At 40.5% G+C, this 18,978-nt stretch overlaps 1 protein-coding gene across 1 annotated transcript in view; it reads right to left on the bottom strand.

The window, feature by feature from the left end:
• Positions 1 to 851: 851 nt before the first annotated feature.
• BLMH (bleomycin hydrolase) overlaps positions 852 to 18,978 on the bottom strand; it is a 49,473-nt gene continuing 31,346 nt past the window's right edge. The window contains 3 exon segments of the mRNA XM_024127668.2: positions 852 to 1,352; positions 16,063 to 16,132; positions 18,013 to 18,130. Coding sequence (XP_023983436.1) covers positions 1,201 to 1,352; positions 16,063 to 16,132; positions 18,013 to 18,130 — 340 coding nt within the window. The 3' untranslated portion in view covers positions 852 to 1,200.

Below are 18,978 nucleotides of genomic sequence, written 5' to 3'. Positions count from 1 at the left end.
TGCAGAAGCCAGTGAAGATCGGCACAGGCTGGGAAGGATCATATATCCCACAGAGAAGCTAAAGCAGGGCAGCCCTGAACCATCTTGCTGTTTTTTCACTGTCAAGAACACAAGTCACCTGGTTGCCTTCCTCTGTAGCTAAACAAACACACACTTCTTAGATCAAATAAGCCAACATACTCTCATTTAGCAAAGTGTTTTATTCAAAAGCTTCTCAGCACCATCTAGTTGTCAGAAAGAATGGATATGCCCATCCAACTCCCAAACCCAGAGGCAGAAGTTAAACCATTTGGCGAGAGCTCCCACTAATGATTATAATTCAGATCATGATAAGGTTTTGGTTGTTCTCTCACCTACTTTCTCCAACCCTCTACTTAACCGTGACTCAAGTAGAGCTGTGTTGCCCCGCAGTTCAGAACAATAGGAAGGAATCATGTCAGTTTTGATCAACCTCCCAATCCTGGGCTATTAGAGGCACATGAGATTACCTTGAAAAATCCGAATCCAGTGACTGCCACCTAGGAGGGACAGTGTTACTGTCAGGCAGCATGCAGTTTTGAGAGCTCAAATATTAGGGCGCCCTCCCCCCACGCTACTGTAGCAACAAGGAGCACTAAGTCCGTTTTCTCTCCACACACCTCAATTGCTCATCCTCTCCTGCCTTATAAAACAGATGCTGAACCAAACTGGTGTGACAGAGTTAAGACAAACAATTACATCTGATTAAAATGCTAAGAGATCCTGAGCTGTTGGAGATGAGGAGAGTAGATAGTATGACCTGATCTTTCCCTTTTTTTCTTTAGAGAATATTTTGTTTCAGCATAAAGCACACTTTCCCAAAGAGGACACACCTCAATTGCTCATCCTCTCCTGCCTTATAAAACAGATGCTGAACCAAACTGGTGTGACAGAGTTAAGACAAACAATTACATCTGATTAAAATGCTAAGAGATCCTGAGCTGTTGGAGATGAGGAGAGTCGATAGTATGAGCTGATCTTTCCCTTTTTTTTCTTTAGAGAGTAATTTGTTTCAGCATAAAGCACACTTTCCCAAAGAGGTTCCTGGAGGAGAAATCCAAGAGTCTGTGACTGTGTCCCGTGGGAACACACAGTCACCTGTGTAACTCTGGCTTCAGTCCCTGGATCTGTCCTTTGCAGCTACTTCAGGTCCCATGGGAGGAGGAAAAGCTGGAGGCAATATCACTCGGCCAAAGCACCCATGGGGTCCCAGGCTGGCAGGACAATGGGTTCCTGCTCTAGTACAGCTAGCACCTCTTCAGGGACATGCTTCCTGTCCACCACCACTTCGTAGACATATTCAGAGAACCACTCATCTGTCATGCACAGGTAACCTGGAGAAAAGAACAGAAGGCTCATGAGTCCAGAGGGTGAGGGGCAAAGAGCAGAAGCCTTACTGGCACTATAAGAAAGTCTTTTACAAAACTAACATTTGGGGCTTCCCTGGTGGCGCAGTGGTTGAGAGTCTGCCTGCCGATGCAGGGGACACGGGTTCGTGCCCCGGTCCGGGAGGATCCCACATGCCACGGAGCAGCTGGGCCCGTGAGCCATGGCCGCTGAGCCGCGTGTCTGGAGCCTGTGCTCCGCAATGGGAGAGGGCACAGCAGTGAGAGGCCTGCGTACCACACACACACAAAAAAAAACAACTAACATATGTACATGTTTTTCAGCTTTCCCATCTATAATCTCACTTAATCTGATTAGGTCTTATTAGCAACCCTGTGAAGCAGACAGGACAGGATGGCTATATTTTTACCAGTTAGAAAACTAGGGCTCAGAGTAACTAAGTGATGTACCCAGGTCACATGGGTTCAGAAGTTCAGGGCTGGGCCTTGGACCTAAGCCTGCTACCAGATCCTGCTATTCGACTACCCAGGCTGCCTTGCTGAAGGTGAGTCAATGACCCTAAAGGTAGGTGGAAATGTTTCTTGTTCATACAGCCATACATACATAGGGGGTTAATCTCTAGAGTGAGAAGGGCAAGCATACCAGTTCGACTCTTACCCTACCCACCTTCTCAGCATCCGTGGCTGCTGTCTCTCCTTCCTCTCTACCATAAATTCCTACAACAATCAGCTAAGCCATTAGGGGGATCCTGATGGGGCCTGATCATCATTCTCAGGTAGCCACTTATTTCCAGATGATACTGGGTGAGTTGCTGCTTTCTCAGGAGGAAATCTGTGGTGAGGATCAGGCAGAACTGACGACGAGATAGTTGCTCGACCTATATTCCTCACAAAGGCCCTGGGATTTATGGATCTCTCCAGTGGCAGGACTGTAGAGGGGCTCAGCTGTACTAACACCCCAGGCTGAGAGCTTAGCTGAGGAAAAGGGTGGCATCATCAGGTACCTATCCTAGACACCTGCCTCTTCCCCTCAGGGAGATTGCATCTCAGGCTCCACTAGGAAAACACAAATTCCTCTTCAGGATCACACGTCCAACAAACTGAAACAGTGGGGGAAATGCTTCACCTGAGCCACTGCTAATACAAAGAGCAAAATTAAAGCAAGAGATGAAAGAGTGTGTATTTAAAACAAGGATGGGCCAGGGAAAGAGCACAGAGGACAAAACTGTGTACCTACACAGGGGTACTGCGTGCACCTACACACCCAAGGACTCACAGGAACTAGCAATCTTCCTCTTCATCATCATCTTATCATATCTGGCACCTGCTGTATACTAGACACTTGAGCAATTTTCCTCTGAAAGTGTCTGTGCAAATCTAGGTCTACGCTATATCATTTCCCACTACACAGGACCAAGAGGAAGGGAGAGGAGGTAAGTATTTCTCCTAAGGTGATCTTCTAGTACGTTGGTTCTCAAACTTCCTGGCCCCAGGATCAAGACTGTATACTTAAAACTACTGAGGACCCTAAAAAGTTGTTTATGTGGGTTATACTTACTGATATTTACTGTAGTAAAAATTAAAACAGAAAGTTAAAAATATTGGTGCATTTAAAAATAAGAATTAAAAAACATGAATATTAATAATATATTTTTAGGAAAAATAATTATATCTTTCAAAACAAAATAAATTTTAGTTAGGAAAGTGGCATTACTTTACAATTCAGAAGACAGCTGAATTCTTGTACCTGCTTCTGTGTGCAATCTGTTGTTCTGGATGAAGTAGATGAAGCATATCCGGCCTCACCCAGATACCTTGTTGGAGAAGGAAGACCTTGTAGATGCCCTAAAAGGGTCCCAGGGACCCGGCAGGGGTCCTCAGACCACACTCTGAGAACTGCTGCTCTAAAAGCAAGACTGATTTAAATAATTAAAAGGCATCATGACGGTGAAGTCTAATTTTATAAGCTAAATGGTGTGACAGAGGACATTATTTAACTTGAAAACACAACTGCTTTGGGGAGCTCATCTATGCCCAATTCTGCTCCTGCGACAGCAAAGACAGCTCATGCTGATGTGGCACCGCACGTTTACCCTCACCAGAAAATGTCCGGGAAAGTGCACAAGGGCTCTCATCCCCTCACGATCCAGTGTTCCTTTCTCAACAGGAGATTCAGGGAAGAAGAACACAGATAAACGCTGTAGCCCGTGCCATTCCAAAGTCCCTGGCCCCTACCATCACCTACATTTACTGCCACTAAGTTCTAGCAACCAAAGCTTGGTCGTGAAGGGCCAACCAGTACCATTTCTTGCTGCAAGAAATGTAAGTGCTTCCTGAGAAAGTCAGCATCTGCCTTGTCTAAGAGTTCTCGTGGGCAGGAGACGAGGCTACTAAACGCTACACCATTTGAGACATTAGGCATCCTTCCCCTCACCCTAATGCACGCTGAATAATTCCTTAGAGGAGCTCGGGGCAGTGAGGCAGGTGAAGGATAGAGGCAGATTCGTGTAATAAAGTTCTGTATCCTTATGACAATACTATCATCGCACAATCAAATGAGTCTTCAAAGAATGCCCAGAGAAAATGGACAATAAGTACATCTACACCATCTTGTTCCAAAAGCAGGAGATAAGAGTAAGTCCTGACAAATTAAAACTCCTATCAATTGTAATCCACCCTTTCAGCGTCCCTGCCAAGAGGGCCTGCCTTGATTAGTCTCTCTCTTCAGGATATGAGTTCTCTGGGGGCCCACAGAAACCTCACAGTCTAGGTGGCTGCCAAGTAACTGCGCCCTGGGTAGGTAATGAACTTGTGGCCGCTGTAACTGTTGATACTGCGTGTCTTGGAGTTTGACTGAGAAGATCAGCATCAGTGTGTCTAACACCCAAGTGAGGGCCGTGCAGAGGAGCAGTAAGGTACCCACTCAGGCAGGATGAAAGAGGCCATTTCGCTTTGAGGAGAGTTGCAGCTTCTAGCCCTCATGTACTCTGGCCATTAGAAACTGGTGTTCCCCAAAAGAAAAAGGAAAAAAGAAAAAAAAAGGAAAACAAAACATCTGCTCCAAGGATCCTGAGGTTCAGGGAACAAGGCATTCAGGGAAACAGATAAATGGATAAAGAAAGTCAGCTTTAGGAACCAAATTAAATTTTGTTTAAACTTAATAATGGCTTGTTTACATGCTATGAGGAAGAAATAAAATAAGTGAACGGGCCCTCAAAGACACTGGCAATGTTTCTGTATTTGTTAAGAGAAAGGGCAGTATCAGTCTGTAAGGGGAAAAAGTGTCTGTGGATACAGCTCTAGGCCGGTTAGGCCAAATTCACTCAGAAACAGAAGAGTTTCGAATGGGTTCGTTTAAGGGAGAGAAGAACTTTACCCTAAGAAAACAGTTTTCTGAAATCCTGCTAAAGATCTAAATTTTAAACCTCTTAGACTAAATTAAAGTGATAACTATATTATCATTTACAAATTAGATATATTTTTGGCTTTGTTCTGTGAAGTATTTCACCTCACTAACAAACTATTTGTGGTTAAAAATATATATATATATATATATTTTTTGCTATTTTAAAAAAAGGTATGACAAAATCAAGTTATCAGCTCTGCTGTGATGGATCAGTCTGGCAGCACAGACTTAAGGAAGCCAGACGACTGAAGCCTCATTAAGTCACTGCCAATCTTTCACCTGATGCTGATAACGCAAGGCTGAAGAAAGGCTCCCAGAAAGGAAAGCAAAGGCTTTAGTGACACTTGTCTCGTATTTCAAACTTCCTAATAAATAGTGAGAAACCACTTCACCCAACATTAATCAGTCATTTAAGAAGAAGTTGCAAAGACTACATAGTAACATGGATATAAAACATGGATATAAAAAGAAGTATATAAAAATGGCATATCCTATATAACTATGCTAAAAATCCAGATACACAGGGGGAGAAAACATGAAAAAAAAAAAAAAGCAAAATGATAATTTTATATCACTGGGTAGGTGAATTTTCCCTCAAAATTCTGAAATGTTATATTGCTTTTTGATTCCTTAAAGATTACCCAAATTATTAATGCCCATTATAAAAAATTCTGGAAACACAGGAGGAGGAGGAAGATGAGAAAAAGAAGGAAGAGGTGGATGGTCAGAAGATGGATATAAATTTTAAAATGCCGACAATCCCACCACCTTGGGACAAGCCCTATTCAGATTTATCAGCCTCTGATAAAAGTTTCTACATATACTCTGTACATTTAGATTCTGTACGTTTAATAAAAATGAGACATCATACGTGCTCTATTATTGGAGTACCACACATGCTGTTTTCCAATACTGCTCTTTTCACATTGATAAAAAAAATACATCTATCTACATCTTAATTTTTAAGCTGAATTTGTATGAGTAAAACCAAAATGTATTTAATCAATCCCCTACTGTTGGAATCTGGATTGTTTTTTTAGGCTTAGAAACAACACTGCTATAAACATTTTGTAATTAAACCTTTGTGTACATCCTTAATTATCTATTTAATTTCCTTATATCCTCATCAATACTTGGTATATATAATTACAACTTTCTTTTTGGGTCCAATTTGAACTTTTGTCTGTGTGTGCTTGCTATTTACAGTTTCCTTTTATAAAGAGTCTGTTTCGGACCTCTGCCTAACTTTAACTCGTGTGTTTGTCATTTTCACAGTGATCAGTAATAGTGCTCTCTATATTAATATATTATAATGATTGCAAACTTTTTTTTCCTGTTATGCAATTTGCCTTCTAATTTAGTTGATGATGTATTTTCTAGTATATTAAAATTTTTTCTATTTTATGAAGTCAAATTTATCCATCTTTTCCTTTATGACTCTAACTTTTTTGTTATGCTTACAAACATTTTTCCTGCTACTATATTAAAAAAATAAATAAGAGAGAAGAGTAGGGTTCGTGGTAAGAAAACATAAGAAACACAATCTCAGTGAAAAATCCACCACTCAGGAAGGCCTTGGCACAGTCTAGTCCCAGCTATGAACATACACAATTTCAACAGGTAATTAAGTAGAGACAATCTGTCAACCACTTCTGTTGGTTACCCACTGTGTAAAGCATGCCTTACATTTGTACAGAGTATGCTGCAAATGTACAAAAAGACACAATCCCTATGGAATGGAATCTGGCAATTTGAATTTGAAAAAATTCAAACGCATTTACCCTCTTCACTAAGCAATGCCATTTCTGGAACTTCATCCTACAGACAAAACAGTACTTACATGCAGACAATACATGTTTATTTAGGCACAATAATAGTTAATATTTATTCAGCTCTTACTATTGTCAGGCACTGTTCTAATCATCGTACGATATTAACTCACTGCAATATAGTTTGTAATAGCAAAAGCCTGGAAATGACCCAAGTTCCATTAGTAAGGGAACTGGCTAAATAAAGTATGGTACATCCAGACAATGGAAGATAATGAAGCTGTACTGATGTGAAAACGTACTGACAGGCCTCAAAGACATGCTGTTAAGTGAAGTGAGAGCAAGATGCAGAGTGGGGCATAAGGTATGCTACCTTTGCTGCACTAAAACACACTGGAAGGATACAATGGAAATGAACAGAAATGGGAAACTGAAAGAAGGGGAGGTGAAAGGAGCAGAGAGTAACAGAGATGGAAACAAGATTCCCCTTTATATACTTTTTTGTATTTTGATTTTGGAACAATGTAATTTTATTATTTATTAAAAGAATTATACCTTAGAAAGCAAAATCAAACAAAATACACACAGGGATCTGTAGGGACCTTAGACTTCAAAATGCAATTTTACATCCACTATCCTTGTTTTGATCTTAATCCTCACAGCAACACTACGAGGCAGGCGGGGTTAGTATGAGCTGTTTAAAGTCACATAGCCAGTAAGTAAGTAAAGCCCAAACTCAAATCCAGGTCTTAACTTCAAATTCGGTCTTTTCCATGGGGCTCAGCTTCCGCACTCAGGGGGTGCAAAGAGAGTGGCAGGCAGTTGTGACTTTGGCCAACAGATAACTGCTTAATCTAGCTCCTCATCTAGGCACTGTCTGGAACCAGGTCCCATCTGCTCACACACCCCACATCAAGAGCCACGAGCCCAGGTTTTGTGGGGTCCATTTATGAGGTATTTTGTATCTTTAAATCAAAGAGATGTCATGTGTTCTAAGCGCATTTATTTAGAAGGCCGGAGAACAGGATGGGCTGGACGTTTTTCAAAAAGAAACAAACCCACTACTTATGAGACAGATATCTGGACAGTGATCTGAGGAGAAGCTTCTTTTTCCTCCAGAGTAAAACACAAACGTCTGGTCTGTAGTTCAGGTTCCTGAACCTTTTGCTGATAAGAGAAGGGATACTCTTATAGCTGGATATTACCTGTAGCCTCTTTCAGAAACAAAGTCTACAGAAGATTCTGTTTCCCTGGTAAGAAGGCAGAGTGGAAAATGTGGTTGGGAAAGAGAGTTGTTTTGGTTTGTGGGTTGCATTTTTTTAAACCATCAAACCACAACAAAGTTCAGTCTGCAGAAGTGCACACTTCCTGAGGAAGTGCCCTCTGCTAAGGAGCCCAGAAGAAGCCTGTCCACCGCTGGGCTGAGGAGAGAAGGCAGCACAGCACCCAGTCTGACTTTTTTGTTTCCCTGGACTGTGAGCGTGGCCCGGGCGAGTCGGGGACCACACAGAATCCCGCCGGGGTCTCTGACGTTGGACAGGAGGAGAAAACACAACTTTAGGTGTCATCCAAGGGTCTGTTTCCTCACCAAAACTCAATGACTTCTCTCTAACCCCAAACATCATTACTCCTATTTGTTTCAGGCAAAGCCTGCTTTCTGATCATTCCTCAAAAGCTCCATTGACAGCAGGCCACGTTATTTCTTGGCCCCAGGCCTCGGACTGGCCTGAAGCATGCTCCACAGGTCAAGAGCTACGCTTCTCAGCTCCCCTTTCCTTGGCTTTCCACTTAGCTTCCCAAAAGAGCCACAACCCTAACCTCTTTCCTAAAACTCTGGTCACCTTTTAAGAATCACTAAGGAGCCTTCCCTGTTCCAATCACTCACCATCTCTCTTGTAGTTTACCCCCTTTATTATTTTGCACTTATAATTATAAAAGCAATTTGCTTTTATAATAAATTGCAAACACCATACGGAACAAGATTTACAGCCTCAATGGCCCCAGCTCAATTCCTGGCCTCCCCACTCCCTGTACCTAGCATTTGAAAGAATCAAGTACAAAATGTTCCTGATGTGGCATTAATAGCACAGTTGGGCTTCTACCCTCACCCCTCCTAAAGTTTCCAAAACCTGCCTTAAAGTCCAATCCCAAAGCCTCTCCCACTGACTCATTTTCTGGCTGCCCTGCTGCAGCACTATTTACCACCAAGTTCTCCCTGACATCACCTAGTTCCATGACTTCTCCCTAACCCCTCACCCATTTCAATAACCTCAGCTTCAATGTCTTTCTATTGTCCCCCCACTGAGGGGGCTCTACCCGGTTCCTCCTCTTTTGCTGTCATCTGCCTTCTTGGAGAAATCATCCCTTCTCTTGCTTTTCTTGGTCTACTTATCCTATATCTTACAGTCTGAGAAGCACACCATGAATGCCACTTTTGTCCTATCACAGCCCTCTTCAAATCCCCTTCCATGTTCCAGGTGAATAAGTATAAATTCCTCTGAGGGTCAGAGACATTCGTTCCACCATGGTCTGTGCACGGTTCCCTGCATCCCATCAATAAATGTGAGGTGATGCTATTGCTAATGGGTTTTCCTGGGCACTAGGTTTATTCGCCTCCACTGCTTTCTTTCATGCAACTAAGCCCACATGACGAGTCATCCATCCAGTAAACTGGTATGTAGTCCAGTGGTCACACGAGGGTCTTGAATTCTTAGAGACCTGACGCTAGAACCATGGGCAAGTGAAGACAGCCCTCTCCCAGAGGGAGGGATTAAGGAGCCTTATGTTCTCGCTCTCCTGCTCTCACCTGTCTACAGATAACATTAACAACAGTAACAACAACAGCTAATATTTTCATGCACTTCTTATATGCCTGGCACAGTTCTCACAACAACCCTATGAGGTAGGTACGATTATTAACCCCATTTTACAGATCAGAAAACTAAGGCTTATAAAGGTTAAATACCATGACCAAGGCTACTCAGCCAATAGGAGGGACTGCCAGGATGTGTTCCCAGGCATCTGGTGCCAGGTTCTGTACTTAACCTCTATCCTCCTCAAAGCAGTACAAACACACCTGCGAGACAACCTGGTGAAAATGACGGATCCTCTCTATAGGAGAAAGCAAATACACACACACAAATCTGTATTAAATGTGAAGAGATTTCTCCCTGAAACCAATGCCTGCTTGCAGGTTAGGAGGAGCCTCTGTCCCACAGTTTGTCCCCCTCTCACAATGGCAGCTCTCTGCTAGTCACACACTTTGATAAGGAAGCAACGGTCAATCTTCCTCTGTTCCACTCACATGAACTATTTTTTAGCTTGAGTCATGCAGGCTCGTTGGTTAATGAAGATGGAGGATGAGGAGTCCCTCTGAAAGAACTCAGATACCCGAATTCGATAGTAGCCGTGCTTTCCCCAAGCCTGGAGAGACATGAAAACCCTGAGGTGACAAAACAAATTTCTATCTTGCTCTTTTACAGGAAATCAAAAGCATCCACTTTTAGCTCATATAATTTTCTCTTATTTCTGCAAGTCCAGCTCAATATTGTCTATAATTTATATTATCTGTGCTAGAAATCCACTAAATCTCAAACTGATCTGCAAATAACCGGTTATCTTTCATAGGCAATATACATTTTTAGGGAAGCTGCCTGCGTCACATTAAGAAATCTGAATTCCAATTCTCTCTCTGACACTGTGCAACCTGAACAAGTCAAAACCTCTCAGCATGTTTTCATTTTTTCACGTCAAACATGCACGTTCATATCCCGAGTTACTCTACATGATGCTGTGAGGGAAAAAAATACAAATACATTAGCAAATGTTGAATTCTTATGAAGCAAGATGTTATGAACTCTATGTCCTGAGTACCTCTGACAGAAATATGGAATATTCATTGAACTTTTTAGAGTTATACAACAGTATACAGTTTGATGGCTATATATAAACTACAGGACCTCATAAGGAAACAGTCATTATCCGTGTTACTGATAGAGAAATGTGAAACCATAAGGAGACAAATGACTGCCCAGGATCTATAATCAAGAAAGTAGTAACTGTCTCTCTTGGTTCCACCATATAACATTACATGAAGGATATGGTGAACTTTGTGCCTAGTTTTGGACATACTGTTCCCAAAATCACATGGCGAGGCAATTTAAAGGCCATACTTTTGGTTTTTAGAAAGCAGCATAAGTCCAGATGTAATGTGAATCAGCCACATACATTTCTTTCCAGATTAATCTCTAACATGCCAAAGCCTCTTTAACTGAAATCATCAAGAGACTCCCTTTTATGAGGAAGTCTGGAAATTTTACTAAAATGAAATCAGGAACAGAAAGGCTTATTTGTAAGGAAAGATGAAGGATGTGAGTTAAAAACAACTTCAAAGTTGAAGGTGAAAGGCTCAAAAGCAATTTGAAAAATGAAAACTAATCTTGGTTCAAAATGAAAATGTAGAGAAACAAATTTTTAAAAGATAAAGATTTTCCTTCAATGACCATTGCAGAGTTAGAAAATAATATTCCTCCTAAACTTACTAAAAAGTTGTATTATTTAGCATATTAAGAAACTAGACTACAAGCATTAAGAACTATGTTATGATAATTCTACCTTCAGAGCTCTGATGTATCAGACTTTAGAACTGGAATATCATCTCATGACTACGTGAACCAATCATAAAAAGAAGTTCCAGGGCTTCCCTGGTGGCGCAGTGGTTGCGCGTCCGCCTGCCGATGCAGGGAGGCCGGGTTCGCGCCCCGGTCCGGGAGGATCCCGCGTGCCGCGGAGCGGCTGGGCCGGTGAGCCATGGCCGCTGGGCCTGCGCGTCCGGAGCCTGTGCTCCGCAACGGGAGAGGCCACAACGGGGGGAGGCCCGCGTACCGCAAAAAAAAAAAAAAAAAAAAAAGAAGCTCCATAATAAGACTGGTTCATTAGGGAGACCATCCAAAAATTTAATTTATTGAGTATCAACACTTTTGTTATATGCATGGCAGAATGCTGATAACCACGGAAGCTGGGTTATGGGCACATGGGGACTTCTTAATACTACTCTGTTTATATATGCTTGAAATTGTCCATGATAAAAAGTTTTTAAAAAAACAGAAACAAAAACAAAGAACCATGTTATAAAAGCAGCATGGACAAAATAATCCTGGGAAATTTTTGGTGGTTACATACGGTTTTTCACTTGGCCAGCTCACAATGTGCTAACTCTGGACACAAAACCACTCACGAGATGCTCCATCCTCCCCTCCTTATTCAGATTCCCAGACATAAACAGTGCTCTAAGAGCCCTTTCTCCTGACAGCAGACATTTACTCATCTCCAGATACTTTATACAAGTTTTATGTCCCCGTAGCCACTAGTTTCTGGTCACCAAGATCATAAATTGATCTGGTATGTCCATGAGTAGACTAGACGTTACCAGAACAGAGAAGCTTGGAGGGAGCACAGTTTAGTGGTTAAGAAAACAGGCTCTAATGTCAGACTGAATTATAATTCTGGCTCTACCACTTTTTAGTGAGATGACCTGTAGGTCACTTTGGCTTAAAGATTATGCTCTTCTCAGATGAATTTCTGACTAAGAGTAAGAAGCACCAAAGGTTATCACCCCTATTTTAAATTTTTAAACATTTTGCAAACTACTTGATTCTAACAAGCCTATCAACTTTTCAAAATGAAAGACAATGTAACAAGTCCCAAGGTCTGTTCCCTCATTCAACTATGAAATCCATTTCTAATATGATCCATAAACACACAGTCAAGTACTTCAAGAAGCAGGGGAGAAAAGAAAGCCACGTTGGTTGTACACCATCTTAGATATGTATCCAAGTTGCAGTCCATCTGACTAAGAATACTAGAATTCTAGAATACTAGAATACTTCACCAATATGAAGTAACCCAATGGCTTCAATAAGATAAGAATTAATTTCTCCCTTTATGTGTCTAGTGGTCAGAGGTAATATTTGTTCCCTTTGGGAAACAGTCAGGTTATCTGATTTAAGTAGTAGTCTCATGACCAATGGGAAAGACCAAAGCCAGAACTGGGCAGAGAGAAAAGGCAGCCTGCCCAGGTATCTCTGCTCTGTTCACCTCCAGCTTGTAGTATTACCAACATTGCTTTTTGAGAAACCATCAATCTTAACAAGCAGAAACCCCAGAGAACAGTAACAAACTGTTAACAATGTTATCTACAGAAACAAAATCCTAGCAATGCTGTTTAAGGTTGTCCTGTCTCCTGAAAGAGCACCAAAGAGGTTCTGTCTCAGACATGGCAGCCAATGCCCACCAGGATGACAGGCGGGAGGGCCCTGCTGGGGTAAACACACATCGCCAGCATAATAACATACTACGTATTCTCCTAAGGTCAGGCCAAGTGTGCCAATTAAATTAGATCATGTTTTCTTTCCTTCCTTCCTGTTAAGTCAGAAAGAACATTACCAAGAAACACATGAGAATAATTTATTTTGGCTTTGAATGAACTATTCACTACCTCCACTCAGTTCAATTTATCTTTTGGCTCTCTACTGAAATGCTCTCCTCTGTATAATCTCAGGCATTTCAGTTATTCAAGAACAACAAAAAAGTTAGTTTAGTCTTAACTAGACAGCTGCAGGTTTCACTAGGAAGGATTACAGGCAGACCACAGGGATCAAGACTCCAGCTCTTGGGACGAAGTGAGAGAGCGGCATGGACATATACACACTACCAAACGTAAAACAGATAGCTAGTGGGAAGCAGCCGCATGGCACAGGGAGATCAGCTCGGTGCTTTGTGACCACCTGGAGGGGTGGGATAGGGAGGGTGGGAGGGACACACAAGAGGGAAGAGATATGGGGATATATGTATATGTATACCTGATTCACTTTGTTATAAAGCAGAAACTAACACACCATTGTAAAGCAATTATACTCCAATAAAGATGTTAAAAAAAACCCCACAAAAATCCAAGAAGGGAGTATCACTGTCATTAAAGTAAATTTTAAGAAGTAAAATGGTGATATAATGCAAATGTAAAATGAACACGTGTTAAAGATTTTATTCAACTCACTACAAGAGTGAACCAGTAAGATAACACAATCAGTTCAAAGAGCCAAAGGACGTTTGAAAATGTGTGTGTGTGTGATATAATTATGTGTGCTTTATAATATAAATTATAAAATTCATATAATTATGTAAATAATTAAATGTTAGACTTCTGGGTTGGAAGCAAAACTGATTAATGTTTTATAGTGCAATAAGCTATAACCTTTGAACTTAAAAAAAAAAAAAAAGACCCCAGCTCTCTCAACATAATAATAGAATGAGTAAGTCAGCAGAAGCAAAACTTTTATTGAGTTAGGAGTAAAGAGGTACAGTTGAACGGAAAAAAATAAATTAGCAAAGCGGCCTAGAATCCTCTTTAAGAGTAGGTATTTAGGTTCAAAGTAATAAAGACAATAACTCACACTACACAGAACACAGAGCTTTTGTCTGACTTTACAAGTGTTTATCCTCTCTTAAATGGGTATCACTACTATCTACAAACTCAGTGACTGTTATAGATAGAAAAATATCTCACAAACAAGCCAACGGGTCCAGGCTGGTCCAAACAAACCATAACTTTAGTCCTTTTCCTAGACACTAATCTTTACAATAACAAACCATTTACAGGGACCAAATAAGACCAAAAATGAAACAGAAGCTACAGAGTTTCATCTGAAACAATAGCTTATGTTTTAAAATGTTACAAATACCAAATCCTTCCAATTCAAGACAAGCTTTTCCTTTGCATCCACTTCTTAACCACCATCAACCTAACGGATATAACTGAATTCTGAGTTGTTTGTTTTTAATCTTTTTGCTAGTTTCCTTATACCCACCTCTAGCTGATCCCAACATTTTTGTGTCTTAAAATGAATTTATCTTATAAGAAATCACCAATTAAAAACTATGTTGCACTTTAATTCATAACAGTTAATTTAGCAAGTGCCCTATAATCACAGAACAATAACAGAAATCACAGAGGGGGGACATGCAACTACCTGATGAGGATACGCATCAACAGACAGGCACCAACAGCGCTGATATTCGTTTACATATAATCACTGAGCTGCTGAGTTTCACAGCAGATCCCAGGGATAGTTAGCCAAAATCCACCAATGAGCATTTCATGGGGAGATGAAAAGACTTGGAATGACAGATTAAATGGCCTCTAGGTGTTGGCCATCAGCATACTCAAGTCTTGTCAAGGCTCTTCTAAGACAGTGGTTTTCAAATATAAACGACTGAAGCCCCATCTGCTCACTTCCAAACCTCCAGCTTTTACCCTTGGAAATCTTAGAGCTCTAAAGAACTTAGCTGGAAAATCACTTAAACAAAGAGGGAAGCAACAGGCAAAGAGTTGCTGAGATCGCTATTTTCTTTTTCTTTTTTTTCTTTCATTTTGTTTTACTTTTTTTAAAGAAAATTTCTGGCTGATTGCTGCTTGGGTGAGATAGCTGAAGTCTGATTCCAAGTGTCTGGGTAATCTCACTGGATTCCCTACCTACTTCCTTCCAGTCTTCTAACTAGTCTAGAGAGCTGTGGTTAACATGTCCTTCCTAGCCAGAATCCACTGGCTAAAAGTAAGAAATATGGACTCTGGGAAACAGCTGCTACAAGATGTGACCAGCACATAACACACAAGCAAATACATGCTGACATGCATAATATTCTCTGGTAGTTGCCACTTTTTGGTTTGAAACTCTAAAAATTAAAGCATAACAACAACCTTAAAAGGCTTTTATCTACTAAATCTACTATGAAAAACAGTCTTAAGAAATATGGTCTCTAAGATTTGCAAGAATATAACCTAAACAGTTAATCAATGGTGATCGCTGGGTAGCAGGATTATTAGAGATTTTTTTCCCCTCTTTTGGCTTATCTGTAGTTTTTATTTTTCTACAATTCATATATTACCTGTGGTTTTTCTTGAAGCCTAATTACTATAATTTACTTATGACTTCTGCCTGCGTTTTGACTGTCAGAATAAAACCGTCTAAATGGTAACCACGGCATTCTTTTCCTCTTTAGACTTCACAACTTCTCATGAGTCTCCAATACATGCCTAAAGTTTCTTGCCAATCCCATTCTCCCACTAGAAAGCTTCTAATTTTCTAGAGAGTCAGTGCAGTAAATGAAAATGCACCAAACTCCATACAGCAAGTGTCCTGGCAAAGGGCACTCAACCTTCTTACTGGCCAAGTTATTCTGGTACAAAGGTCTACTAGGGTCAGCATGGTGTGGAACAAATGCCAGCACATACTGATCTCAGAGCCAACCAGGGAGTTCAGGCCTACCATGCTGGTCGTAGAGATCCTGGAGGCAAACTAGATCCTCAGATTTTTCTCCAGAATAGTCTAGCTAATAATCTAGCTAATGGGACCAATTACTGAAAAATAAAAATGATCCACACTAGGGCAGCTTTTTCTTCCCATTAGGAGACAGAGAGTAGAGCAGACCTAGTCACTCTGAGTTAGTATTACCAGATTAAGCTTACCTTTGTGGCCATGGTCTTCACCCCACGAATTTTCCACTCTCCATTTCACGAAAGCACCCTCCTGATCATCCTGCAAAAGAGTGGATGACAGTGTGTAGTCTGAAACTAGATCCGTCCTGATGAGGTGTCATGTAATTTTAGCTCTTATTCAGCCACTCAGAAGAAAGAGCCTTCTCTATACAGCAATGATATCCATGACCAGGGCCGTATATCTTCCACTATAACCAAAGGGATAACTCTAATAGAAGTGGAGTTTGAACCTCTTGGGGTGAAAATGCAATAAACCCAGCAATGCGATAAATACTATTTTCTCCTTTACATTCTATTGTATACAGAAAATAAGCATATTAAAATGCCTCTTGGCTAAGAAAAACAAAATATTAAATTACTGAAAGCAGTGAACACCATCTGAAGCCAGAGACTCTTGCTTTTAATTCATTAGCATTCTTTGCAGAGGTATCCCACTGTATTTATTTTAGAAATGATTCTCAGACCTAGTCAAGAGTTTAAAAAAGAAAAACACATTCTCATCAATACAGCCTACTTTTCTTTCTTAGGGGAACCGAGTAATGACACTCTCCAATGTGTTCTTTTATTGATTCAGTTACACAAATATTGAATTTAATACAATAGAGATTGAATGGAAAACCAAACACTATTTTCATAAAACAAAACCCAGGCAGTTCCGTTCTCCTTCTATCTTCATTAATGAAATAAGCTCAATTTTCACATTCTTAAAGGGACAACGATACTCATCATGATAACCTTCATTTATAGTCTTTATTACAGTGACACGGAGAGGGATAAGAAGGCTGCACTTGGGAAAAGACAGTTCACTCTCATGTTTACCCAGGGCATTAGCTGATGTCAAAACAACTTAAATCTTTGTAACATGAGAAGAGAGCTGGCTTGGAATTATCTCCTAATGATTTCATCTGTCAACTCCCACCTGCATAAAACTGCATGAGTCTCATCTACATGGGATTTGATTTTACTCCTGAGAGTTTTCTTGAATCTCAGTAATTTTCAGTCTCAGAAATAGCCAACAATCAAACCCACAAGTTTCAAACACCCTTATCTGTACTACCTACCCCTTAATCTTAGCCCCAGGTACCTTTAAAACCACATCAATAAACTATACATTCTGGGGCTAGCTTATTAAATGTTTTGGTTTTCTACTCCTTGCATCATAGTCCATCTTTACTTTCCTTTTAAATGTAACTGTTAAAATCTATATCACCTAAAGTCATTTATTTTATTTTATTTTTGCGATACGCGGGCCTCTCACTGTTGTGGCCTCTCCCGTTGCGGAGCACAGGCTCCGGACGCGCTGGCTCAGCGGCCATGGCTCACGGGCTCAGCCGCTCCGCGGCATGTGGGATCTTCCCGGACCGGGGCACGAACCCGTGTCCCCAGCATCGGCAGGCGGACTCCCAACCACCGCGCCACCATGGAAGCCCTCAACATACTTTTTACATCCAATTTCCTGAAGCTCTGCATAAATCCAGTAATGGGCATGGAGTCTACAAATTACTGTTATTGACATTTTACTGCAGAAGAATCTGAATGACAAATGAAAGGAAGGTGAGTCTGAACATAAGTCATTAAGATATGAACACTTTCAGGGCACATTTTAATTCCTTATTAAACTGAAGTTATCCTCTCCCAAGTTCCCTTGCTGACCTCTTTTCACACCAAGAATTTCCAAAGTTACAGAAAAGCAGTTACTTCCTTACTCCCTGCTGACACAAATTCTGCTCCTCATGGAAAGTTTCTATTTTTATTACTTCTGAGCATCCAGCCAAACCCCAAGTGAGGCAGGTACAATGTCTTGCTAACTTTTAACAGAAATCATATGCACTATGAAGAAGCTCTGCTGGAATAAATGGTCGGCAGGAGCATGAAAATCCATCTATGCAAACACTGGAGTGGGCACGCTGAGGGTCATACCTTTTCTGAGACAGCAGTGAAGGTCATGGCGTGGGTCATAAGTGACTCACCAAAAGTCAGCCTCTCAGCTTTATTCATGTTCTTCATGGAGACACCAAACACTAACTCATGGTCATAGCTATAAAAGAGAACAATAGCACAGAATATACAGAGTACAGTCATGGGGAATAATTGGCTTCTGGTTGTAAAAGGATCACAGAACCTGAAGGGGCTTTGCAGCTCCAGATATATTTGGGCTGTAGCTCTTTAGAGAACGTGGTACATGCAAAATTTAGTCTCTCAATGGGATTCCATTCTCTCTGTGTCACAAGAGTACTCAGAAAAATATAAAGTTATTAAACATAAATTCCCCAAATCAAAAAGCTGACAAGATAAGCTTGCATTGTCATTTTGGCAAGAAAACTTAAAAGTTTCTGAAGTAATTTCTTTCAAAAATGGTCTCTTTTGAACCGGCAGAAACACTCAGTTTCTGAATTCATTTAGACCACTGCTAATTGTGAAATTTAAATAAATATTGTCAAAATATTGAAGAATATTTTCAAAGTTTAAAAAACCTCATGAATTCTCTCTTTTAGCAGATTTCCTTTCTCCTGTTGTTAACTGTCAAGATATTTACTCAATTTCCTACAAGTAATAATTACTTACAAGTAACACTAAAGTGATATATTTTAACAGTCCAGGAATTTGAATGATTCAGTTCACAAATGAATCTTCATTGTCATAAACAACCAGGAGGAATGCTTTAAAGTGTGTATGCATATTAGTCCTAGTTGTCATAAAGACAAAATACATAAGGTATCAAAGAAATAGAAGTAGTTAAGAAGGCTCAAATAGCAAACAAGAGATCTGGAAAACCTTTCATTATATCCCCAAGTGCACTAAGCAGATTTACATAGTAATCAATTACTATTATTTTCTTCTTTTTTTTTTTTTTTTTTTTTTTTTTTTTTTTTTTTGCGGTACGCA

The sequence above is a fragment of the Physeter macrocephalus genome, chromosome 14, assembly GCF_002837175.3.
Source record: "Physeter macrocephalus isolate SW-GA chromosome 14, ASM283717v5, whole genome shotgun sequence".
Classification (NCBI taxonomy): domain Eukaryota; kingdom Metazoa; phylum Chordata; class Mammalia; order Artiodactyla; family Physeteridae; genus Physeter; species Physeter macrocephalus.
The sequence above is the reverse complement of the archived record's forward strand: the minus strand, read 5'-3'. Positions and strand labels throughout refer to the sequence as shown.